The sequence below is a fragment of the Lepidothrix coronata genome, unplaced genomic scaffold (genome assembly GCF_001604755.1).
Source record: "Lepidothrix coronata isolate B3197 unplaced genomic scaffold, Lepidothrix_coronata-1.0 Scaffold15, whole genome shotgun sequence".
Classification (NCBI taxonomy): domain Eukaryota; kingdom Metazoa; phylum Chordata; class Aves; order Passeriformes; family Pipridae; genus Lepidothrix; species Lepidothrix coronata.
The window spans coordinates 923,623-949,091 of record NW_016690195.1 but is presented as its reverse complement, the minus strand read 5'-3'; the positions used below and the strand labels follow the sequence as shown (position 1 = coordinate 949,091).

Below are 25,469 nucleotides of genomic sequence, written 5' to 3'. Positions count from 1 at the left end.
TGAACATCTTTAACAAACACACAATCTGGACCCAGTCACACCTCACCTCATCCCACAGAGTAATCACCACCCTTCTCTGCAACCTTATTTTCTGGATTTGCAATGGTAAAGAATGTGTATCTTGGAGACCCTCAGCTTGGTAGGTCCATCAGTCACTGTGCTGTCAGCATGGCAGGCAACTACCATGCAAGTCATAGTTCAGACCAGGAAAAGACCCTTCCCCAGGTGAGTCTGATACAGCTGCTCTGAGGGAGCAGCAGAAAGAGCTACAGGAGCAGTGCGTTACCATTCAAGCTCTTCCCAGTGCTACAGAGAATGCCAAAATTGCCTTCTGTACTTCATTTTAGCTTCCAAAATCTCTTGCCAAGCACAGAACGAGAGCTAAGGATTTGTGCTGGCATCTATTTTGAGAAAGTTATCTGGAGGACAGCATGGGAGTCAGAGAGCTTGTGAGAACTGCTTTCACTAGGCGAGAGCTTCCTAGGTTCCCAAAATTGCTCATGTATCACAGCCCACAGGAGCTGGTCCAGATGCTCTGGGGTAGTTAACCAACGTGTAGCAACTGTAGTAAGAGCAGATGTGTGTTGTAAACTACACCTGATTCAACATGATGAGCACAGACATACAGTACAGCTGATACACAGATAACACAGGTTTAATTATCCACAGTTTGATTATCCGGTGTTGACATGGTTTTTATGACTAAGCTACCCTCGAGACGCTCAGAATCTGGAAATTGCAACCACAGATAAAAATTTCCTTGCAGCTACATAAAGTCATAGTACTTTTCTGACAAATTTTGGCTGGGAGTTTTGAGCATTTTTAACTTATCGAGTTTGCATTGCTTTTTACAAGGAGTGAAGTCTTAAGGCATAAATCATTGACTTAAAGGAAAACAACTCTGTAACAATATTACAAGATATACAGAACAGGATGCGCTTGGATTCCAGTTTCTGTTCACTGGCTCACCAGAGACAAGGATCATAAATCAAAAATAAAGAATGGAAATCAAAGAAAAGTAACAGGAAGTGTCAAAATGAAAACCTGGCAGAAATTACCAATAGGAGGAAAAGAAAAAAGACTCCAGATGTTTTTTTAAAAAAATAAAAACCTGGGAAAGATTCAGGGAACAAAGGATCTACAAGCAGAAAAGAAAAAATGATAGCTTGGGTGGGGGGGGCTTCTCCTCTTTCTTTCTCACATACAAGCCAGGTCTACAGTGAGGTAAGAAAATATGTATCTACTAAGATGAGGGAGGCAACGAGGGAAAAAAACACACAAACATCACCTCCCCTCTTTTCTTCCCATGAAGCACAGCTCTGGAAACGTGATCCTACAAATATTTCAATGGGGCTTACAATTCAAATAGTTCATTAAATTCAGGATTATTACCATGAGAGAACTTGATCAGAGCAGCCAGGCTGTAACGTTTAAGAGGCTCCTTATTCACACATACCTACAGGCTGCAGCACTCACACGGCCAGAAGCATGCGAATCCCAGCCCTGCCAGAACCAAGCTTTTTCCTTTGGGGCCATCTGCTGGCTCTCCTGCAGATGCTTCTCAGGACCTTTCCGGGAGGGTGATTGGTTTATCAGGTGCATCAAAGGTGCGTGGTGCTGGAGCCATTTGATACGATTTCTCACGGAGCTGTGGTCCAAGCTGTGCTGGAGGCTCCATTTCTCTGTCCCACATGCCACTCTAATTCCCACGGATGGTGCACATTCTACAATCCATATTCTGAAGACTTAAAAAAACCCAAATCCAGCCCCACTTCCAATACTTCCCTTGTGATCAGAGATGGTTTCGCCCCTTCCCCATGTATATGCTATATTTAATCAAAAAATGGTCTAAATTTTAATAATTTTGAGGGTAAAGCATGCTAAATCCTTTCTCCAACAACTCCAGCCAACATTAATCTAATCACCTAAGACTTTCAAACAGAACTGTGAGAGAATTAATTTGCAGACTGATACTTAGAAAGACAAGGTTGTTACTTATCCATGTTTAATTTCTCTAAGAATCAAGCTTAGTCAATAGACTCCCGACTCAAGAATAGATTACGTTTTTATTTGTACATTATAATTTCAGGGTAATTTTACCATCTGGCATATATTGTATCATGCTGCTACTAACTACAGCGTACTGTTGTAAATTCCTTTTCAAGCTGCTTAATTCAAGAATGGCTAAATGCTTAAGGCTATCATAAAACAACCCAACAGAACACCAAAACCCAATAACCTACACACACTGCCCCAGTGAATTCAAACACCTTTCTCCCTTCATCCCCCAGCATGCTTTACAAATTTTGACTGTTTGAACAACATTCATGAACCATACTGTAACATGAAGAAACTTTCAACCCTAGCACATTCCATACAAAAATAATCTCATGTTATAAGGAAGAAAAATATCCTCTATTATTAACAGAAAATGTATGCTGACCCACCACCAGCAATTTGCATCTGAAAAGCTTATTACCTTTCAGACTAGAGAGAGAGACTGATATGCTTTCCATTTTAAAAACTCCAGTTCCTATAATTCAAAATTATATAGCTGGGCTACATATTATTTGCATTCATTTAAGTATTAAACTTTCTGTTCAAAGTTTCTCTACTCGGCTCCTTTGCACTGCAGCCACATCTATTCAAGTACGAGGAATCAGGAAAGCCACTTGCTATATATACTGGATCAGATTGCATGCAGTTACATGTGAAAGTGCACTGTGAAGCTACAGTCCATCTGACCAAAAGTTTCTAAAATGAAAATGATGAGTTTCTGTATATTGTTACAGCATCCACTGCTTTGAGGAGAAAAATGAAGAATATGCTTCTTTAGAGATAAAGAAGATCGTGATAATGACCCATTAGAAATCCTTAGCAATGCAGACATCAAAAGTAATACTAGGTCTGTTTATGCATTAGTTATTTTCTTGAATAATGCTAAAAAGCCTTTTAATTATTTTATAATCTTAGAGATGTTGGGGCTCAGAATAACCTCAAATTTGAGACAAATTAGAAAGGCCACAGAGTACAATACAGGCATTCTTTGGTATTTTGGCATTCTACTGCGTTGCAATTATACTTAAACCTCAATATTAAGTCTTGCAAATCTGTACTGTAAAGATGCTGGAGTCCTTAACAAAACAAGCCCTTTCTTATCTGCTGGCTGGTTGTATAACATATAAATTAACCCTGTCAAGCTAACAAAACCCAGAGCTTCTCCACACCCTGCAGCCAATGAAAAATCCCCTCGAGTGACATATCCCAAGACAGTCCTGGAGCAGTGGGAAGTAACATCTGGGAGAGCATCTGACCAAAGACCAAGAATGAGGTCTTTGTGGTCTTCAGTTGTGTCTTTATCTGGAACGCTCAGAGGGTCACCTTCTAAAGCCTTCATGCCACCCTTTTTCTTCTTCTTCTTCTCTTCTTTTTGTCTCTGCACCTTGTCCTTGAATATGTCACGATGTTTGGGTTCTTGAGGACCACAGAAGAGTTTGTCTTTGCTTAGATGCAGCAAGTCGTCTTCTGTTGGGATGCAAATCATGGCATGTAATTCAGGGTTCCCCTTTCTCAAGAGTGACAAGTTGACCCAGACAAGAGCCCTTGGATAGCTCGTCAGGATTGGCAAAAAAACATCTTCAGTCATTTCTTTCTGTCCCAGTCGAGAAATAAGACGGATTCGCCGATCTTTTCCAGCAGTGGGATAGCACCAGGCTGATAACTGCATTAGTAGTTTCTCACTCCTATTAAAAATTTTCAAAAATAAATATCATGGATAGTTATTAACAAGCAGTACGACAGAAATCCAGCACCCCACATATTTGCAAGAGAATGATTAATAAAAACCCTGGGTTTTTCAGATCACTCTGAGCACAAAAAGAACATGGGGGAATGGAATTCCTGTGTCTTCTTCAGAAGGAAGGTGACACTACTTGTTAAAACCCTCAAAACTTGTTAAACCACAAATACTCTAAAACCTTCAGTGACATTAATGCAGTCCAGAACTTCCAATGTTTTCTTCTCTGGTAACTACACAAAACTACACTAAGTCTTGCATTCAGGCACTTTCCAAACACTGTTGCTGCCCTCATGCGTTGCACTGGAATGCAGGGGATTCTCTATTTTCTTTGGAGTGCAAGAACCACCTGTGATGATGTATTACAGAAGAGAATGCAAGACTATTTTCACAGCAACAGTTTTAAAATCAAAAACATGAACCTCTAAAAGCTCCATCCACCTGGAAGCAGCCAGAATACGCCAACTCTAAGTAAACACAGTAAACTCCAGAGTGTTATATTTAAAATAATTTCAGGAATTTACTTCATCTAGTCACTAAGTTTGCTGGGGAAAAGCAAGGACTTCCACTCAATGGGAAATTCTGATCCATGCAAAACTATTTAATCTCACTGTATTTGGATCAAATAATTCCCTTATCTTAATATTCAAGGCTGGGCTCTTCTTTTCCTCAATTCAATAATTGCCAATAAAGAAATAACATGTGTGTATCATTTTGACATACCTGAGAACAATAAAGTCACTTGTCTTAGTTTCATCTCTCTCACCAAGGTCATGGGTGCTTGTAACATCCTCTGGTTTTAGGGCACCTTCAGAACTTGTTATTTCCATGGTCTCCTCTACCTCACCAGTTTCAGGGGAAGCTTCTCTGACCACTTCTGCTTTGGGGTCACAGTAATTATGCCCTTCAGTTGTGCAGCACTCGGGGTGTGAGGAAGAAGGACGTACAAATCCTCCTGAAGCTTTCATTCTTCCTTCCCAGTTCTTTGTCAGCTGCCCCCAAGGACAGATGAAAGGAGATAGAGTGCCCAGCTTGACATAATTTGCCCTTTTTGCAGGTGGACGTCTAAATTATAAACCAAGTAAGTAGGTAAGAATATTTGTTTCCTGGGCCTTTACTCAGTACTTAGCACTTCAAAAGGCTGTCTACTTTTTCCTGCTAGTCTAATAATGTTTTCTGTTTTCAAAATCAAGTATTTAGAGCAGAAAGTTAACTCTGCATTCCCTTTGTTATCTCATTGAACAAGAATTTTAAAGTTACAATCTAGAAAACACTGCTGTATGTTTGACGACCATATCCTTTCAGCCAGCTGGAAATGTCTATGTGCTGTGATTGACACCACCACCTTTTCCTCTGACCTTCTCCTACGTTGCCCTCCTGGCTTGAAGGGGAACCAACACCAGTTGGTGCAGAGGACACTTCCAGCTGCTCCGCACTCATGGTTAAGAGTTTTGTGTTTGTTGCAGCGAAAATGAAGGAAAACTTCAGAATACCTGATATTTTAAAAGTACACATTGAGATGTACTTCTTAATTCACTTTATTCTTTAACACTTGGTACGTACTTTGGTATTCTGCCTCTGCATTCTCTTACCTCCTCCCTCATTTTCTGCCTAGGGAACTTGGAATAGCTTTGTTTATTTTATTGTTTTGCAGCCTTGTTACAGTCCTATAACTGAGCGTGTCTCTGGGAATAGAATGTTTTAATTCGTATGCCCTGTTTAGCAGAGTTAAATATATTTAGGATTCTTTTTTATAATATAAGATTTAAAACATTAGTGAAAGATGTCAATATTAAGTTCAAGTTTAAATGAACACAATGACAGATAATTAAGGGAATATTTTAAGCAGTATTCCTTTTTGTCATTCTTGTAATTAATTTTTAAGTTAATATTACCGTTTGAATTGTTCAAGAAGACTGGTTTCCAGTTCTTTGGCAAACTGCCTTCCTGCCTGGCAGTCTGGGAAATCATTTGGAGTGTGAGGTGTTCTTTGATATTCAGAATGCTTTAATGCTTCTTGCAAGCCACCGACACGTACACCTTGATATATCTGTTATAAAAACCAAACACCCAAAAAGCAATGTTTGTACTGATTCCAGCTTCCTAACTGAAACAAAAATATTAATGCTCCAGAAGGTACTGCCTTAGAAAATTGAAAGTCTAACACTTTAGCTTTCAAAAAATAAACTTAAGTATGGTTTCTACAGTTATACATGCCTATTTCAACAAAAATGTTAGCAATGCTCTTTAAATTTAATTCTGAAAAACTATCAATGAAATTGAAAAGAATTTCACAGGTTCTAATCCTGTACATTGCCAGGAATGTTGTAATACTTCAACAGTCACTGCCCAATCTATACCACACAACAGGTATCACTGCAATTAATGCCCCTGCACATTCAAAAGCATAAATTTAACTGCAGAAAGATATTAAAACTGCCACCTAAACATTCAAAGCAGGATGCTCCAAACAGCATCAGGGGAGTATTCAAGCTTAACTCAAATTCTGTGTTTCAAGCTCTCTCCCAAATCAGAGGCAACCAGTTTGTTGACAGAGGTGGAGATAGCCAAGCTGGAAATAGATTAGCAGCAGGCACCAAATGATTTCTCTTTAGAGGCATATCCCTGCAGAAACACAAAACCAGAGAGCTATAGCTTCAGCTTCCTCTCCTGACTCCCCACAGACTTGCTGCTTTTAGATGCTGCTATGTGGACATAGTTATACCCAACAGAAGATATTGTTTAAAGTTTCAAGGCCAAGCTTCAGTCATCAAATCGGTTCATATGCGCTCTTTTAAAGTGGGATTTTGATCCTGTAATTGTGAATTGGTTATACAATGTGAAGTATACTCTCTAAAATCGATTAATTTAAACCAAACTATTTGTCATATTTACTTGCAATTTGGCATCCAAGTCACTTACAAAAGGAATCCAGAAAGCCATGCCCCAGCCCTTTGGGAGATAGATATCCCAGCCACTGCCCCATCCTGGTCGATCTTCTCCAGCCATTTTCCCTGGCTGCTGCACCAACAGTATGGGAATCTTAGATTCACAAGGACCCAAATCAAGGTGTGATCCAGGTACCAGTAACTGAGCTCTCATATGGTTTAAATCCTGAGAAGGAGGAGACATTTCCCAGAAGTTAGTAACCATTCTTCTTCCCTCTTCCAGATACCCTTCCAAGATACAAAGAAGAACTGAGCTTACAGTTAGGAAAAATATTCTAGTAATATACTATATATTTTAACAGAATTTTATCAGGGTATGAAAAATTATTTTAGAAGAGTATCAAGCACCCTCTTATCATTCTTCTTACTTCTGTAGTCCTTGATGGAGAGCAGGTACTGAAACTCAGGGAAAAAAAAGGTACAACACAAATGAAGGAGGAAAAACAAACATTGCAACATCGTATTATAGATTTGTGCACAAGACTAGACTGAACAGGTGCTTTCAGACAGTTTGTCAATACACAGAGCAAATCTGAACTACATTCAAGGAGATGGGAAGAACATTTGGTCATGAAACAGTTTCACATAAAGCATGCTGGCACCAAGGCTTTGTCAATCACCAGTTGTTATATTCCATTGTACTACATTAAGAATACATTTATAAAAAACAGACCATCAGACTCCCTCTGTTTTATAAGGTAAACATTAAATTTCATGATAGCATGAAAAACACTGTCATCTACAAAAAGATTGTGCTGACAACTGTCATGTGCTAGCGCAATATTTTCCAAGTACTCTCCTTTTTTAACACTATGTCAGCCAGTTTGAAAGAGCACAAAACTAATTTTCATAAAGAGAATATTTATAAGGATCTTTCTGCCATGCAAGTGTTTACTCTTTCTGATTACAATGGTGCTGAAAGTTTATCACCTGTTGTGACTAAACCACCACATAAAGTGCAATTCACCCACAAACTCTATGGGCTGCTCCTCCATTGTGAATGAAAATGTCAAGATAGATTTCAAACCTGCAACAGCAAATTTAAAGTTCTCTACAAATCACGAGTTATTGCCCAGAATGCCCACAGCATAGTGTGCTGCAGTTCAGAACCAGAGGATTTATTTCCTTCCAACTTCTGTGGTTCTTTTATCAGGAGAATAATCCCGGCTACGAGTGAAAGGCCAGAGCCTCTGTCTGCCACTTATCCCTCTTATCTGCTGCACTTGAGTCAAGGTGATGTAGGAAAATCTAATTCCGAACTCTTCTGATAAATAAACCTACAACTATTTAGTCCTGTAGACAATGCAATAAAGCTTTCTTTTAATTGAGTCGTGAAAAATGATTGTGCAAGAACATTATACAAAGGCTACAAAAAGTTACTTCAAGTCAGCAACTGGATACTATGACATTAGGAAACTACTGATCGACCTTGGATTTATACAAGTCTCAAGAGCCTCTTTCTATGGACTCTAAGGACCATTAGCCATTTTCTCTGTGGCAATCCACCTACTTAGTTACCTGCTCTGAGATTTTATTTTCAGTGACGTTCTTACAGATGTCCTGGTCCCAGATAAAGCTGTGAGCACAGTCTAGGGGTACACCCTCCAGGTACAGCTGCCTAACTTTATCTAGAAAAGAAAAGAACCTTTAAACAAAATTCAAACAATTTTTGTGGTTTAAATATCAAATTTCCAAAATCACTGCACTATCATAAGTACTATGGGTAGACAACCAAGGAAAGACTATTAAAAGCTTAACAAGCATCACTGCTTCTGGAGTAGGTTCCTATCATGTTTTTCCAAATACCAAATACAAAACAAACTGTTAGAAGAACTAACCTGGCATTTTTTTTACCAGCATTTCTTATTAGAAATGACAACACCTTTGGCAATCTAAATTAGATCTTTACATGCCAACTTTAATGTTCTGGAATTTGACCTTTCAGGCAGAGTGTGAAATTCAACAGGTTTGCAGAAAATCAGGAAGAGTAACATTACAAATCCTGAAATAAGTCTGCCTAAGTAAACTTGTAAGAAAAGTGAGCATTACCTTTAAGAAATGTACATACAGGAAATATTTGTATGGAAATGACTAGCATGCAACTACTTATTTAGCACTAGCTTTCCATTCTGGATCTTTTCAGACCCTGCACTTCAAGGAAGGGACTATTCTTCCTTATGTCTGTACAAATCAACAGTTGTGTACGTTACTGACGATAAATAACACTTCTAGCTTTAAAACTTATGTTGAAGTATTAAATACCCTCTCTCTTCTGTTTTGCGATCTAAGCAAAGCAAAGAAAGTGTATACCTACCTTTAGTGATCTGTGGATTAAAAGCCTTCAGTGTACAGTATGTAATGTATGCTGATCCATATTTTAAGTAAAATAATTCTTATCCATAAATAATTCAATTAACCTATTAATAGTTCTGTGATTAAAACTTAGAGTGACTGCTCCTCATTTTGTCATCTACAAGGTCTTACACATTAAAGGAACAGAACATGTCAGGGTTTGTTTTGTTTTTTTAAAATTACTTAAGTCTTTTAAAAATGGTTCCACTAATTTTTCCAGGTAATGTTGACAAAGACTTGAAGCACAGAAGATAGGGACTATTCAGTGGTAATAACAATACAATAGGTACTGTCAAACATAACTGCAGTAACTGTTTATTTAAAATCCATACTCTTAAAGATGTCCCCATTACTAAAATTTGCAAAATCCTTTGCAAAAAATATTACCTATGGTACCATTCGTGACAGTTTCGTAGTGTTATCAAGTTGATACTTGCTATGCATTCTTGCTAATGAGTTAGATTTATGTGAGAAGAAATGCTAAAGAAGTTATCAGATTAGGGTGACATTTCTCCAAATTAAGAACAATACAACTAAAAAGAAATTCTTGCCAATTAAGCCAGAAGAATTCCTTCTCAGACCAAAAATTAAGGACAGGAACCTGATTAAGAACCTCAGAGAGCTCAACACTCCTAGAGACAAAGCACATTTTATCTGAAGATACAGCAAATATCAATGCCCCAAAGGAAGGAGAAAAGACAGCAATAAAACTATAGGTAGTGGTGGTGGGGAATTCCTTTCTGACTCTTACTATGTGACTTAGGGCACATAATTACAAGCAAACATAAGGTAAGGAATGAACCTTTTCTATCTTCTGTACAGAAAGCATTTGTGACCACCAGAATCTCTTTATATTAAATCATTTAAACACGTTCTAGTTCCTTCATTGTAAATTATTCACTGTAACTTTTTGTGGGTTTTTTTAACATTTCTTTTTATTACCACAGTTCAGGTAGTCTATCCCTGTCATATTCTTGGAGTTCTTTACAATTCCTGTACACTATAATGGCATGAACGTTTTTTCCCACTACAGAAAGCCCTTTTAAGTCATTCTCTTTCCATCACCACCATGCATCCAATATCTTCCTCACTTCCTTAAAATACTCTTCTCTAACTTGGTACTTTCTTTTCTTTGATCCCCACTACCTTGGAGAATTTATTCTTTCTACTAAGCATACTGTAATTCAAATCATAATCCCAGACTCTCACACCAGTTCTTATTTCTTACCTCTCTCCCGTTTTCTTCAGTCCACATTTTAAGATTGCTGGGGAAATAACCCTACTGATGAATAAGTTGCTGATGATAGTGAAAGATGTTAGGGCTAGTATAAGAAACAAGAAGTTGCATTACTAAGCACAGAAAGCTCAGTGACAGGCTACTTCTGCTGGTGTCAATGGTTGGTGCTTAGACAACACAAACAGATAGAGGGAGGTTTTGTTCCATTTCAAGCTGTTGATCTGATTTGCATAGCTGATTATCTGAATAGTCTTAGAAGACAGGCCTAAGAGTTGAAAATTCTCTTTCCTCCCTTTTGCAAAAAAAAAAAAAAAAAAAAAAGCAGTTTCAGAGTCCTATGTACATAGGGGTTTGTGTATCAGGACAACTGAGGACAGATACCTGAAATTCTGCAAGAGACGTGTTTACAGGCAAGGACCCAGGCTCTGTGTCTGCAGAAGGAACTTCAGCTCATATATCTTTCATGGTGTATTTTCCTTCTGTGCATCTCATTCATGCATCTATATGTATCATTTAAAAGCTTCACCATACTCCACGCTGACTGGTTTTTAAGGTTGTGGAATTTGCTTTCTTCCACAGAAGACAGCAAATACATATCAAAATGTCAGAAGTGTACTTTAAACTGGAGAAAAGAACAGCACTAACGTGCAGTCATGTGAGAACTGATTGCTTATGGGGAAGCCTTGACTTCCAGAAGGCATAAACCTGCTGAGAAGGCAGTGAAAAATGATTTATCCTCCAGCCTGAAGAAATGAGGACAGTTTTTTGATTAAATTCCATCAGCACGTGTCCATAACACACAGCTTTCACACATGCATATGCATTCAAGAGTGTGAGTAACTGGGAAAGACTGGAATTACACTTGATTTGTTAGCATGTCACTCACAGGGAAAAACTACTCAGGCATGTCACTCACAGGGAAAAACTACTCAGGCATACCTTAGAACAACATTTTGGAAAAAAAAGCAATATGGAGAGATGTGTATCAATTTCACAGAGTGCACGTATGACAATCCACAAGCAAAGATGATGGCTGTAACTTACCTAAACTATTCACTCATTTGACAAACAAATGCAAATTAGTAAAGATTGTCTAAGAAAATCAGTTAGCTTTTATATGACACTGAAGAAAAAGAAAGGCTAAAGTACATTCAGAATCTGCTACCATAAGCAGTGGCATTTCAATCTTACTAATACCAATCCTAATAGCATTTGAGTGTCTGGGAAGAAAAATGGGGGGAAAGTGTGGAATACAGAAATGATTCCTTTCTATTGCTTAACCAACATGAAGTCATTAAGGCAAATGAATGACTATTAATATTTTTTAAATTGAGATCAGCTGAAAATACTACCACATCTGAGTAAGGCTACAACACAACCAAGGCTCAGAAAGTTTATGTAGTTCTAAGGCTTATAAAAAGATTTTTTTTTTCTTACAGAAGGGGAAAACTAATACCATTGAAATGGAATTACAGATCTTAGAGAAGCCTAACTTTTTTCTGGGTGGGTGTTACTGTGGAAATGCTGATAATGCTACTGCTGTAGTGATGTATGCTATGTGCCATGATTAAATTCCTTCCTTTTCTGGTTGAACAAATTGTCCTTCAAAAAAAAGCGAAGAGGAGGACAGTCTCCATTCCCAGGTTACTCCTGGCAAAAGAACCAGTAGAATGAGGGGATAGAACTGATTGGAAAAATACTAGTGAAAATGCTAAGTCAAACTAGAATAATCTTTAGGAATACATTGCTTTTGATGAAATTCTTGCTGGATATTTCACTCATCTGATTCAAGTGTTGCCAATAATAGGGTCCTAGGGAAGAGTACAACACTAGAATCAGTACATTGTGTTGCATTTCTTCACTCTGCCAGTTCCTTGCCTCTTGTGGCTTACAAACTTCTTCAGTTAGAGGTGATTCTTTTGCACTGAGTGGCTTGCAATAGGTTCTTCTTCATATATTTAACTGATTTTAACTTCTGCAAACCTGTCAGGCAACCAAGGAGGCTTACAGGAAAAAAGAAAAAATCAAAGTAATAGACTTAGCAATGCTGGGTTAATGGTTGGACTTGATCTTAGAGGTCTTTTCCAACCTAAATGATTCTATGATTCTAACTGATGTATAAAGGCAGTGAAATAGGCAACAAGACCCCGTGCTCTGAAGAGATTATAAACTAGTCTGAATTCAGAATGACCTTATAATGGGTCCTGAAACAGTGAATTGAGGCAAGAAAGTGTAATGATTGCACAGAGAACAGATTGGACATAAAATGGATTCTGCACAATTATGTCTAGGTTTCCTTTTATTAATACATATGCAATTTTACTTTTTCTTTCAAAAACAACAAGAACCAAATGCACTGGAATGCTTTCTCCTGATTAGAAAATTATCTAAGTATCTGAGTTAAATATTTAACGTAGATTAATTTTCTAGAAGGATTTTAAAAAAAATGTAAGTTCTCTGCTTTTAACTACTTTAACAAGGAGGCTCATTAAGGCAGAAATAAATCACAGGTAAGTAGCTGACACAAAGTCAACTACAAAATTAGGTTAAGAACAAAAGTCTTTAGAGAGTAACAATAGCCTCTCTTTCCAACTAACGTGGAAGAATATTCTGAGGGAAACAGGAAAGTGGCAGTTAGACCCCAGTCTTGAGATGTGAACTGCCGCGCCACAGGATTCCCCCACTGCACGTGTAATACGTATGCAGGAGCTTGTGAATGATTCTTCCCACGCAGCATGAGAAAGTCAAACTTAGGTGGGAAATGTAGAAAACAGCTGCCACTTTCCCTGCTAAACCATCAGTTCCTCCTATTCTCTCCCTAGTTACAAGAACGTAGGAGGGCTGTCCTCTCCTCTTCTACTCTCTTACCGTGACATCCTTTTGATTTCCTACTGGAACACAGCTGTATTGTCTGTCTTCTTTCATTTTTCTGCCTCCTCAACTTTTTCAGGCATGTGTAACAATAAGTCATTTAGCAGAATCTAAAGTGGAAGGTATTAGGCAGTTTACCTTCCCTTGCTAGTTGAACAAGGACCTTCTCCCCCTCCTGAATAAAAGTCAGAGAGGACAGAAGCAGCTTTGACTTCATGATGAAACAAAAAAAAGACTCAGAAAGAAACCAGAAAGCAACACCAAGTTTTCTGAGTACTTGCGGTTTGGAAGATTTTTTTTGTAAGTAAAGGATAACCCCAGGTAGAAAGATCTTGAAGATGGACATTTCTAGCTAGCCCCAGGAAAAACACAAAGGTCCTCTTGATTCCCTATCTTACATCATTACGTCTTTACCATGACCATACTTTCTGAGGGACAAACAGCTCTGGCAGTAAGAGAGAAACTACTTTTAAGACATTTCCAATACCTAGATGCCTTCTCTCGATCTTGCCTTCTTGAACACATCTTCAGACATGGCAAGCAGAATGAAGGGAGTCAAATTACTTTTTGCAGTTGCTAACTCCTCTATCAGCTCAAACCAGTATCCTTAAACAAGTGATACATTGCTCACCTGACTTCTCAACAGGAAGGAACCAAAGTAGAGGTCATGTATGCTGCAGCATTTCCAACAGGAACACTAATGATGAGAAACTTAGCTCAGCAGAAATAATTAACAGAAAGGCTGTTCTAGGATGTAGAACTGGAGGATGTAAGAAAATGAAAATAACAGAATTGTGCAGAGAGCTAAAAGATAGTAACTGCAGTAGGTATTCAACCTGATTTAAGTGAAAGGTAGGACTACATTATTCTAGTGTCTTTCACTAGACACATCACCAAGGAAATTAAGTATTTTTAAGTCTCTGGAACTTTCAACTTATCCTATGTGCTACTGCTTGCTAGCTGGCAAGGATGTTTTGTATATTAGGTCAGGCAACCTGTGTCCACTCAACCTAATTGGGAATGCCTACACAGCACTGTGCACAAACCCCATGGTATAAACTCTTGCACATTTTTCAAGAATGTTCACAACCAGCTGAATTTGAATTTTGCACTGAAATCCTGTGTAAGTCAGCACTGAAATGAAAATTTCAGAAGTCATGCTTGCATCTTTCATTTTTTAGCATAACCACATCCTGGCCATCTGAAATACTAATCCTGCAATGTTATTATTTTTTCCCAATGAAATTGGAACTTTCATCACTGTAGGACTATAAATCAGAAATAGCAGATATCTTCTTGTAGAGATAGACAGCATCAGGAAGACTAAACAACAAACAAAAACTTACTAAGCAGCTTTTAGCACCTGGTTGGCCTTGCCAGGATTCGAACCTGGATCATCTGTATGGTCAGACAGAGGCTTCCACTGAGCACAAGACCAGCTTTGGTGCATGTCCCTCCCTCACAACTGCTGTTCTAAAACCTAGGCAACTTTCAAGCTGTTTCTGTTTGGCCAGGGGCTGTGGAAAGGGGAAAGAAACATTCTGAAAATCAAAAGCTAAAGGAAAACAGCAAGAGACAATCCACAGGAGATGACAGTAAATAAAAAGAAGTGTAGAGAGAAACTGAAACTCCTCCCTTTGTCAGTTCCACAAGAAGCATAATATAAGCCAGGCATTTTACCTTGGTATTTTTCAAAGTCAGGCATGGCTTTTGTCTTCTTTTTTGGCAAATTGATTCGAGGATCTCCAACAGTTAGGCCAAGAATTGTACCTGCTGGCATTTCTGATGGTGAACTCATCCCTTTAAAAACACACAGATGAACAATGCCATGAAAGCACCAATTGTGATCTTTTTCTGGACTAGTATTTTATGCATTTTTTGCCTGCAGGGATGTGACACCAACTAAGCCAGCAAAGCAATCCAGAGTACTCTATTTAATGCTTTGAAAACTCACCAATGCTTGTTAAATGTCCAAGACCAAGGAAGTCAACAACAGCAAGGCAAGACTTGGTTTGCATTTAATTTTAAGCACAGAAGTGAGGTCATGCTCAATTCATCCTTTGCATTTGGCACATATCAAAGAACCAACAACCTTTGTTTTATACTTGTCTTCCAGAGAAAGGAAATTTAGAAACGTTTTGTAAAAGATTTACCTCATCTCTGCTTAACTGCCTCACATTGGATAGACAGCTTGAGTACAGTGTGAGATCTACCAAAGCCAGTTCCTTACCTGCTTCAGTGCTAGAAAGTGAGGAGATGTTGTTAACTTTATGATACTTTAAAATTCAGCCAAATATACAACTGTTAATTAGAAGCAAACATTTATAAAGCAAGTTATAATACTTTCACTTTGCGTAGAAGACTACCATTTTATCTGGGGAGGTATTGTACAACTTATTGTCTTAATTTGAGTGTACGAGGGGAGGGAGTAAGAGCATACATCAGACTGTGTATCCCATCAGCAATCTCAAATCTAAGTTTACAAAGATAACAAACAAGATTCAGTTTATCTATTAAGAGTTTGGACTACACAGATGATTTAAATTCCCTTAAAAACTCTGATGTAACATTTCTTAATTCTTTGCCATGCCATGGTAATTACCTAAGCACATTCTCAAAGGCATCACTTTCTGGATCATGCAAAAAATAAGCATGCCCACACTGAAGTCAACTCATTAACATGTCAATTCTGACCACTAGATTTTAAGAGTTTCCCCTTCCTCCCATAGCGCCCACATGCCCAAATACCTTCTAGTAGCTCAAAGATAGCACTTTGACATTGATGAAGAGATACTTTTTCAGAGTCCTTGCAGTTTTCTACCCACCAGTTATTCAGTTCCGTCTCTGAGTCTGCCATCTCCTGGAAAACAACACATCTAATTAAACTCAAATGGTTATTTATTACTTTCTATCAGTGTGAATTCACTCTTAGTTTGCCTCAACCACTACAGTCATTTTCTCTCCCTTCATGTTTTAAACCAAAATAATTTTTTCATGATTCAATGTAGTCCTATACTTTACAGTAATCCCTAATAAGCTGTTCAATTTAACCCATGTTCCAAAAATAAAAAAGCAATGCACAATACTTCCTAATTCTGTCACTATTTCTTACAGAAAGCCAGAAATTTCATGGCCCCCATCATGTTTGCTGCAAGAGACAAAAAAACCCCCCCACCATTAAAACCACAGTGATATCATGTGCCAAGAGGCACACAAAACCCCCACATCCTGGAGGAACTGAATATTTGATTGAAAACACAAAAGTTTGCCCTTTAGTTCTAGTGCTCTAGCTCATTGCTTGAGAAAACGGTCTAGGGTTTGTCAAATAGAACACAAATTATTCTGGACCTCTCAGCAGAATACATCACTACAGCAGAAACTACACAGCCTGCTCAACAGCACCATTATTTTTATTTTCTTCCTACCGCCACTTAAAATCCAGATAGGAGTTCTTCCTGAGATCAGCATTGATCAAGAGACCCAATATAGAGAAGATAACAAGAGCAATACACAGGTTAGCCTTTATAATAAGTAAGGCTAGATAATTTATGGTTATTTCTAGCCAAAACAAGCTTGCACATGCTAGGAACATTACTGAAATTACACTGACATCCAAACTGCCAATTTCCTTACTGTTTGGACAGAAGCAGCTTTCAGGGTCTCTGTAAGGACTGAATGTGACAACGGGCCAATCAGCCTGTATCTGAGAATCTCCATGCTTCTGTCACTGAAAGAGAAAAATTTCAAGTGAATGTACAACATACATTTTTTTTCCCCAGTACACTATTAAAGCAGCTATGTTATGTAGTTATAGGCCACAGTTTCTGACTCTATTATGAACAAACCTGATTCCAATACCAGTAGTCTGTGAGATCCAAGAGTAGGACTGAAATGGATCTCTAGTGCCATCACCAATTATTTTTTTAACTGGCACAACTTTTTCTCCTTCTTTATCCTCCTTCTTTCTTTTCTTGCCAGGGCTCATAACAACCTCCATTTCTTTTTCCTCTTGAATTGATGTTGTAACAGGCTCAGTAATACAGATTTCTTCAGGCTCCGAACACTGAAAAATTGCTTTTAACTCCCTCAGTATGTCCTTAAGAAAAACAAAGTTTGTATTAGGATGATATGCAGTGCCCTGCAAAACTTAAGTACACTTCGAAAAAATTACACTATATTATTTAATTTTCCTATTTGGATTTAAAGGAATAAACTTAATTGTGCTGAATTTAAGGGCTTGCTAACAAAACCTGAAAGTAATATTGAATGTTACTAAGAATTTGTTCTCATGTAAATTAACATAAGAAAAATTGCTTGCGCACGTTTTACTTTTTAATTTTTTTTTTTAAAGCTGATAGCTAAGTATCAGATTATGATTACCTGTGATGATATTAAACTTAGCCTGTTGGGGGTGCCAATGCAAAGGATGTGAATCAAGCAACATCATACTGCACATGTATCCTGAAGCAAGTGACACTACAAAACTTTTAACAAGCTCAAACAGTAAATGCCTCAGCAGCATCCACCTTCTGTACCACCTTTATAAAAACAAGCTGCAGAACATGAATATTGCTACAGCAGAAACAGTTTTCCGACCTTTAATTTCCAAAGTCATGTATTATATCCAACTCTTCCATACTTTTCAGATGACATCTTCAGCATTAATATGTACAATGCATAAAAAGATAAGAGTTCAACTATATAAAAAAACTCACCTGCTTTAGAGCTGGATGAACCCATATCCACAACTGTCTGTGTTCAGACCCATCCCTGGGTCTCCAAATAAATGTAACAGGACCAAGCATCTCCTCAGGATAGCGATCTGCTCGGTAGAGATTCAGGGAACCCTCGAATCTTCCAGACAGACAACAAGCTTCTTGAAATGTTAATCCTAAAAGAGACCACACTTACTGAAAAATAAAATAATCTCTTGTTTAATAAACAAAATAAAATTGAAATTCAGGTAAGATGTTGTACCGTAATTAGCTTATTAATAAGCAACTTAATAAGAAAATAAGAATGTCTAGTCCTAGTATGACACATTTTAATTATGTTTTCCACCCAAAAACACAATTCAGTATCAACTTTGTTACTGAGACTGGTACATTATTAAAAAAGGAAGATGATGGATCATCCTTTAGTCTATTCAGAATCTTTCTTTTGAACTACATAAATTTTACCTGTGTCAATGCTACATATTCGAGTAAGTTGCTTCAGAAGTTCATTCTCTTTACCAGTCAATTCCAGGCAACAGTAATATGATAAGTCCTGAAACAACAGGATAGTGGTAAAGTAAGAATAACTCTTGAAAGTGAGCCTGCTAAGAAAGGACCAGACAAGGCTTCACAATTTACACTGAAGTATTACTTTTTCATTCTCTAAAATTTGTCAAAGAGGAAGGAAAAATTACTTTTCTTTTCAACTCAAAATTGTTAGTTATAGGAAGGCTGACAAGTATTTCTCATTTGAGGGTCAACTTCCTCTCAAACCAGTAGATCAAAAAGGACATGGAACAAAGTGTCTCTTTTCAATAGCATTCTGCTTAAGAAGATGATACAGGGGTTTGCTTAATCTCTTGGCTCTTGAGAAGACTGAAAATGTAGTATTTCAGTCACAGTTACCATAAGTCTTTTAAAGATTCATCTTGTTCTCTCTGATACTCGCCACCTTTAATTACAATTATAAAATCTTTTATTTCATACTTAGCAGGTTTTTTAACAGCTGACACAACAATACTTCAAAGAGACAGAAATATTCATTATAACTGAAGAGTTGATTACTTCGCCTTGGCAAAATAACAAAGAAAACAGATGTAAAACGCGATACCTGAAGAAGGCAGTGTTTTGTCATGGCTCGGTAACAAGCCCTGTAGCTCTTCTCTGTAGGGCTGTTTCCTAAACAGTATCCCCATTTCTTTACCATGTGAAATCTCTTTGCATGCCAAATATGCGTTTCCAGCCAAATATTCTTTCTTTGCCTACGATTAAACTCTGCTACCAAGTTTATGTGGCGCCTTCTGGCTTTGCGGCATTTAGTCTTTGACTGTTCTTTTTTCTGATGTACAGCTTTCTCTGCCTGTTTTTTAAAAGAGAGGATATGGAAGTAAATCTCGAGAACAAACTTCTGAAAAGAAAAAGGCTGAAATATAATGATACAGGAAGCACTAACATTAAGTTATACTTTATTCTGATGTTGGATAATTCTTGAGGGTAACTAACACTTTGAAACATTCTACACGAGCGACATCCATGGAAGTGCATCAAGGTTTGGGTGAAACCCACACATAAAACAAAATCCCCACGCATTCAGAAACTTAACAGTGAACAGTAAGATCTGCTACTTCCTGTCTGAGTTTTTGCCACACATCAGTATATTCACATGAACACATCCATGTGACATTAAAAACACCAGTTGATTTGAGCTCCTACAGAAGCAGTACAGACTCTCAGATTGTCAGGTAGGACCCTAAGGGTTCTACAATACATAAAAGCAGGTAAGAGAGGACTGTGGTGATATCTTGACCAAATTTTTGATAACCAGACCCAGTCAAGGTCTGAATTATTATGGGTGAATGCATGGCTGGAGAGGAAGGCTTGATTCAATCAACATTTCATTTGTCTTTTTGTGAAGAGAAGTGGTAGAAAGAAATAGGGACTATAAGATACAAAAAGATTCTTAGGATATCCTTTGCAAGCTCACCAAGAAACAGTTGACAACAGACCACTGGTTATAAGAACAGCAAAGGAAAGAGAATCCTAGAAGATTGGTGCCAAGAACACAGAAAACACTGAAGTAACCCATGAAAATTGAAAAAAAAAAAGAAAATATCTTCCCATCAGACCCACCATTCCACCTCAGAGGAGGCAATACAAGCCACTGGATCAATGGTAGGGGACTGGCTTAGAAAGACAATTAGAGAAAAAGGGATGTGGTATTGTAGGTGAAAAATATACATATTTAAGCTTTCTGAAGAGATAAGAGATGGTCTGGGTAAATGTTTAGATGAAAATGGTCATGATAAAGCATCTTAGACAAATGAAGAAAATGCAGCAGAAGTGAAACAGGTAATTTTGAAGATGTAGACCTCAAACACTGCAAAGTAATAGACAGAAGCTTTACAAAAGCAAATAATGGAGATATGACAAGCTGTAGGAAAGCATGAAACAAAAGAGACTGTGCAAACACACAAACTACACCAAAAGACCTGAAGACAGAAAATACAGAAGAAGAAATACAGCTGTACCAGGGCCAGTTAAATAATGTCAAATATCCAGGAGTCATATATGGATGTGAGAGTGTGAGCATGTACACAGAAGTCAGACAAGCTGTCACATGGAAGGAGTTAAAAAAGCAGGACACAAAAGAACATAGACACTAAAGAAATCTAGATTTAACAAGGATAGAGCAAATAATTAACTATGCAAAATAGCCCACACCTTCTTCCTTCAGTTCTCAGAAAACAGGCCAAACTGCATCTCTTGTCATGACTGACAAAGCAAAAAGAATGCTAACCAACATAGTAAAATAAGAGTTATGGGTTATGAAGATCCAATAACATGTAGTTATTGGATCCTAAGAAATATGTAGTTGGTGTGCAGCAAGGAAGTACCCAAAGCAATTTCTGAACTACTAACAATTATCTTCAGGAACTGAGGATGGAGGCAGTAAAGTCTCAAAGAACTTAAGAAAGACAATGCAATGGAAAAAAATAATGCAATAAACACATTTATCAGTCAACCTTAATACATAGAAAATTTACCAAGCAAACTCAGTCACTTTAAGGAGTCTCTAGAGATGATAAAGTGATCAGTGCCAAACATCAGAAAGATAATTTCTAATAAAATCCTGCCGAAACAACTTTTTAATTTTTTTTTAAACACACATGAAAGCTACAAGGGGTAAGGAGCAAGTGCCTAGGCATATTCTGACTAAATGCTGAAATACTGACACAAAATCAGTTTCATAAGCTACTAGGAATAGTCAATAAGTAAGTCTTAAGCTGCATGCAGTCTGCCAATAACCCCAGTGCACCTCCCACATTAGAGCTATAACATGTGAACTGTCCATCAGCCATGCTGGTTTGAGCCAGCAGGGTCACACCCTAAAACTGTGGTGGTGCAAGGCAGATAGGTCTTACTGTGGACTCTTGGACCACCTGAGACCAGTGCATGACCTGAACAAACCCTCCTGCAGTGGACCCTTTTAACACCACTCTAATAACTTTTCAAGATGTCCAGCAATCACAAAGCCAAGTGGTTAATGAGACCTACTTGAGCAAACACCTAAAACTGAGGTGTTTCTGCATTTTGCATCCAAATGTCACTCAAACTTTAGGGTACAAAGGGAAGTTTTGCAGACAATTTCAGGTCTTAATATTAATAAATGTACAGCTGAACACTGTGCATTAGCTATGCCCAGTATATCAAACGCTGTAAAATGCACTTATACCTCTTTCCTGGCCATCTCTTGGAGCCGCCTGGGTAGGCGTTTAATATTGTGACTCATTGCTCGCCTTCGCATGTGTCTGGGTAGAGTCTGGAAAACTAGAGAGTTTGAAGACTTCTGCGAAACCGCTTTCAACATGGCATTGATTTCAGCAGCACGAGCTTGAGCAAAGGTAGACACTGGAATGAAAAGGACTGCATCAGAGCATGACAAATACCAAAAAACAAAGTGGATACTGTACATAAATTATGAAATTACTCCTAGTATATCAGTTCAATACTTTCTTGACATAAAAGTAAGTACTGCACGCTATTCAGTAATAGGAATTTTCAATTCTTCAGATATCCTGAAGCTTACAGATATGTTCAAGCAAATATTTATATGTGAATGAATCTGAAAGCCGTGGTATAACCAACAAGTCCTATTTGCATTAAACAGTTCTTTGTTAAATTAAAATAGCAATCTTTTCAGATGATATTCAGAGAGATGAAAAGAATTTCAGTGTGGAGAAAAAAAGGAAGCAGTAATCACATTATAGACTGTTTTAAAATGATCAAATAAAAATCCAGAACTTGGTCTTGCTTTATGCTTATGGAGGTCTATCCACTATCAGAGCACTGCCACATTTTGCAAAGCTAATCTGCTCTCCTAAATAAACGTTCTGTTAGATAAAAAGCTTTCTTTAACTTACATCATGGGTAAAATCAGTTTCACTGGCTACATTAAAAGCAGATGACTGTCGGTACTCATTTTGCTGGCAAACAGAAACCAAAATGCATATCCCTCACTACAAGCAGGTGCAACTTTTCAACTCAGAAGTCCGAAAGGACCCATTGAACAACAGCTGGTCATTCATTCCATTCACAATCTACTTCTGTGTTTTGGAGAAAATCAGGAAAAACAGAAGAACATAGCATCAGTTCTAATTTTTGCTCTTGCACAAAAACAGACAGCAAACTTAATCACCAGCAAAATTGTCCTGGACATGAAATTATGACCTTTTCATATATACAAACCCGTTATGTATTTTGGCATTTCCTCAGAAACACTCTGGCATCCTCCTTGCCATCCTCCTCTTCCTCTGGCTCTCTCTCCTCTACTTTGCCCTTTTGGAAAATATTGGTCTTTCCTGTAAGAAGGCCCAGCTGACTGATTTGAAAATTTCTGCTGCTGATGCTGCTGCTCAGAACGAACATCTCCTGGAAGGTTTAGAGATGAAAAGAGGTTAGAGAAATGCAAAGCAGTCTGAGTAACTAATAACTCTACAGTCTTTCCTCATGAAACTGCATTGCAGATTCCTCCTATTATACTTAATATATGTAACTGAAAAAGCCATAAGAAATCAGAAGAATTAAGTTCTTTCTTACAGGAATAAATAAGAATTTTACACTGTCCTGCAGCAAGCCTACAGTAGATTAAGTACCTTCTGCACATTCTGAAAATGGTACCCAATCCAGACTTTGCCTCCAAGAGCCTGACTGAAATCAGTCCATGCAACATCAGTAGTGATTTTTATTATTGTCTAGTCAGGATTTACTATCAAACCAGCAATTATTTTTTCCTCTTCCCCCTTTTTTTCCTATAAGCAAATGTATTCTTGTCGGGCACTATAGAACAAGAGCACTTAGCAGTACTTAAAGTTGAAGAGGGCCATGAAGTCCATATTCAATGATTATTGTATTTTCACCCTAACTAACATTATATATTACTTTAGATTACTTTATATTCAGTTAAGTCTTGGTTAGGATTTCTAGTATAGCTTGAAATATGGTTCTCAGGCTGTTCAAGCTGGAAACCCAACTAAAAAGGGCCCAGACAGCCATTCCCACCACCCCACCCACTTCATCAAGATGAGTGCTTGAGAGAACATGGGGCCATACAGTTCAGGGACTTCTCCAGTGAAAAATCAATCTGTATGTGCAGAGAAATGGGGTGAGACAAGCCTGTCCTTTCATCTCAAAAATGCTACCATTGGCATGAAGAACAGCCAGAAGCAGATTCACCTCCAGCAGCATCAATTCATGTGAACTAAAAATGGTAAAGAACCTTCTTTTTCCATTTCAAATAAGCAAGAAGTTGAAGTTTTATGTTCAGTAGCAATGCTGTTACAGCCTGCTGCAACCACACATCACGCAGAACCGCAGTAGTACAGCTAAAAAAGTAACTTGGTGTGGAAAACAGAAATCAGCTTTTATGTAGAACAAGTCCTTGACTTGGGTTTTCCATGTGGCTGAGAGCAGCAATGTCCAGGCACTGAGGTGAGGGTGAGAAGGAAATAGTTGGGAAAGAGGCATGGAAGCTGCCTCAGTCAGCAAATCTGTGTAGCCTTACAGCCCAAAATTAACTCATATCACAAGCACACCCTCTCAGTGGAGGAACTAAAAATTTTATCAGAAGATGGAAGAGTGTTTCAAAAAGCAGTGAATGACTTAACACCTAAATAAAATTTAAATTATTCCAGCTTCTATGGATATCCAGAGTTTTATAACTCCTATCTAGAATTTTTCTTTCCTGTTTCTACAAAATAGCCCTGTAAAACTGTGATACTAACACTATAGAAGAATGTTACATGGATGAAAATCCACTCTATTTAATAGAACAGAAAAGCATAACCATGTAATCTTAGAAGTTCCCTGCTACAAATAAAGTTAGAAAAATGTGTTTAATCTGGCAGTACTGCTGTAATGATATTCCAAAATCTTCAGACATGACTGAGCACAATTTGCTATGTCATTCTGTCTGCTTAGGAACTCTTCAGTCACCTAAATACACTGTGACACTTTAGCATTTTTTTGTTTAACCACAAAGACGCAATTTGTCATCTTTTGAAGGCCTCACAGTAACAAGCCCTTTCATGTGTGGTGTTTTTAGGTAACAATATATCTAAATGGGAGGGTGTGTGAGGTCCAACTGCAGCACACAGGATGCAGGTCAACAGACAGATGAAAAAAGCATGTGGCATACAAGCTGGCAGGATCCTTCAGTCTTCAGCTGCAAAGGTTACCTGTGTACAGAATGCTCCAGCAATGACACTGCCATTTTAGGGACAGGTCCTGCTGCCTCCTGCCAATATCCTTGCATAGATAAAGGAGCCACAAGCCCCAAGAGGCAAACTGGTCGGGCATGCTGATCTGAGGGAAAATCAGTGCATTTATTCACAGCGCCAGAAGGCTAAACCAGCCCCTCCTGCAGCTCCGAGGTCTGACAGAAAAAGAGGGGGGCCGCTGGATGAAATATAACACCCAAATTCATTTCAAGACTAGGAACCACAGGGATTTGTTGTGTAATCGAATGGATGATACAAAGAAGCGCATATTCCCAGAATTGTCAGGGTCGGAAGGGACCTCTGGAGATCATCCGGTCCAACCTCCCACCTCTGTCAAGGCAGGATCACCTAGAGCAGGATACACAGGAACGTGCCCAGGTGGATTTGGAATTACTCTGGAGATGGAGACTCCACGATTCTCCCATATTAACGAGAATCCTGTACTAACGGGATTTATGGCAGCACCAGGACTAAAGGAGTCTATAGCAGGGGACGAAGCCTTGGGTACTCCCATGGCGGGCACACCGGGGGCTGAGGGGACGGGGACACCCGGCCGGCCGTACCTGGGGGCGGGCAGGCTCTGCTCCCGCCGCCGGCGAAGGGCCCCGGCTCTGCCGGAAGCGTCACGCTGGCCGGCTGGTTCCTCATCTTCTTGGCCCGCTTCTTCTCCCGCGCCCCAGACATCGCCGGCGGGGGCTGCCGAGCCTCTGGGTGGCGGGGGGAGGCGGGAGGGGCTGGCGGGCGGTGCAGCCGCGGGCGGAGCGGGCACAGGCA

At 38.6% G+C, this 25,469-nt stretch overlaps 1 protein-coding gene across 2 annotated transcripts; it reads right to left on the bottom strand.

Annotated features, from left to right (window-relative positions):
• Positions 1-2,047: 2,047 nt before the first annotated feature.
• On the bottom strand, positions 2,048-25,384 carry POP1 (POP1 homolog, ribonuclease P/MRP subunit). 2 transcript variants are annotated; one of them, XM_017806533.1, is made up of 15 exons: positions 25,259-25,384; positions 22,666-22,848; positions 21,653-21,828; positions 19,031-19,279; positions 18,385-18,472; positions 17,920-18,095; positions 17,050-17,300; positions 16,838-16,931; positions 15,953-16,064; positions 14,885-15,004; positions 8,263-8,372; positions 6,719-6,910; positions 5,692-5,846; positions 4,520-4,861; positions 2,048-3,743 (listed from the first exon to the last, which is right to left on the bottom strand). In XM_017806533.1, exons 1-15 carry the CDS (start codon positions 25,377-25,379, stop codon positions 3,083-3,085), a joined length of 3,030 nt encoding a protein of 1,009 aa, XP_017662022.1. In that variant the 5' UTR covers positions 25,380-25,384; the 3' UTR covers positions 2,048-3,082. The 2 variants fall into 2 exon arrangements, with proteins under 2 accessions (XP_017662022.1, XP_017662023.1); XM_017806534.1 differs by lacking the exons at positions 22,666-22,848; positions 25,259-25,384 and adding an exon at positions 22,341-22,473.
• Between the last annotated feature and the right edge of the window lie 85 nt (positions 25,385-25,469).

Bases quoted from the DNA above. Each gene is read 5' to 3' on its own strand.
- POP1 (XM_017806533.1), bottom strand. From the start codon at position 25,379: ATGTCTGGGGCGCGGGAGAAGAAGCGGGCCAAGAAGATGAGGAACCAG. The intron at 18,473-19,030 runs GTATCGCGTTTT...CTGTTGTTTCAG, and splicing joins CAAAACACTGCCTTCTTCAG to GACTTATCATATTACTGTTG. The intron at 8,373-14,884 runs GTAAAATGCCTG...TTTCTTTTCTAG, and splicing joins TGACTTTGAAAAATACCAAG to ATAAAGTTAGGCAGCTGTAC.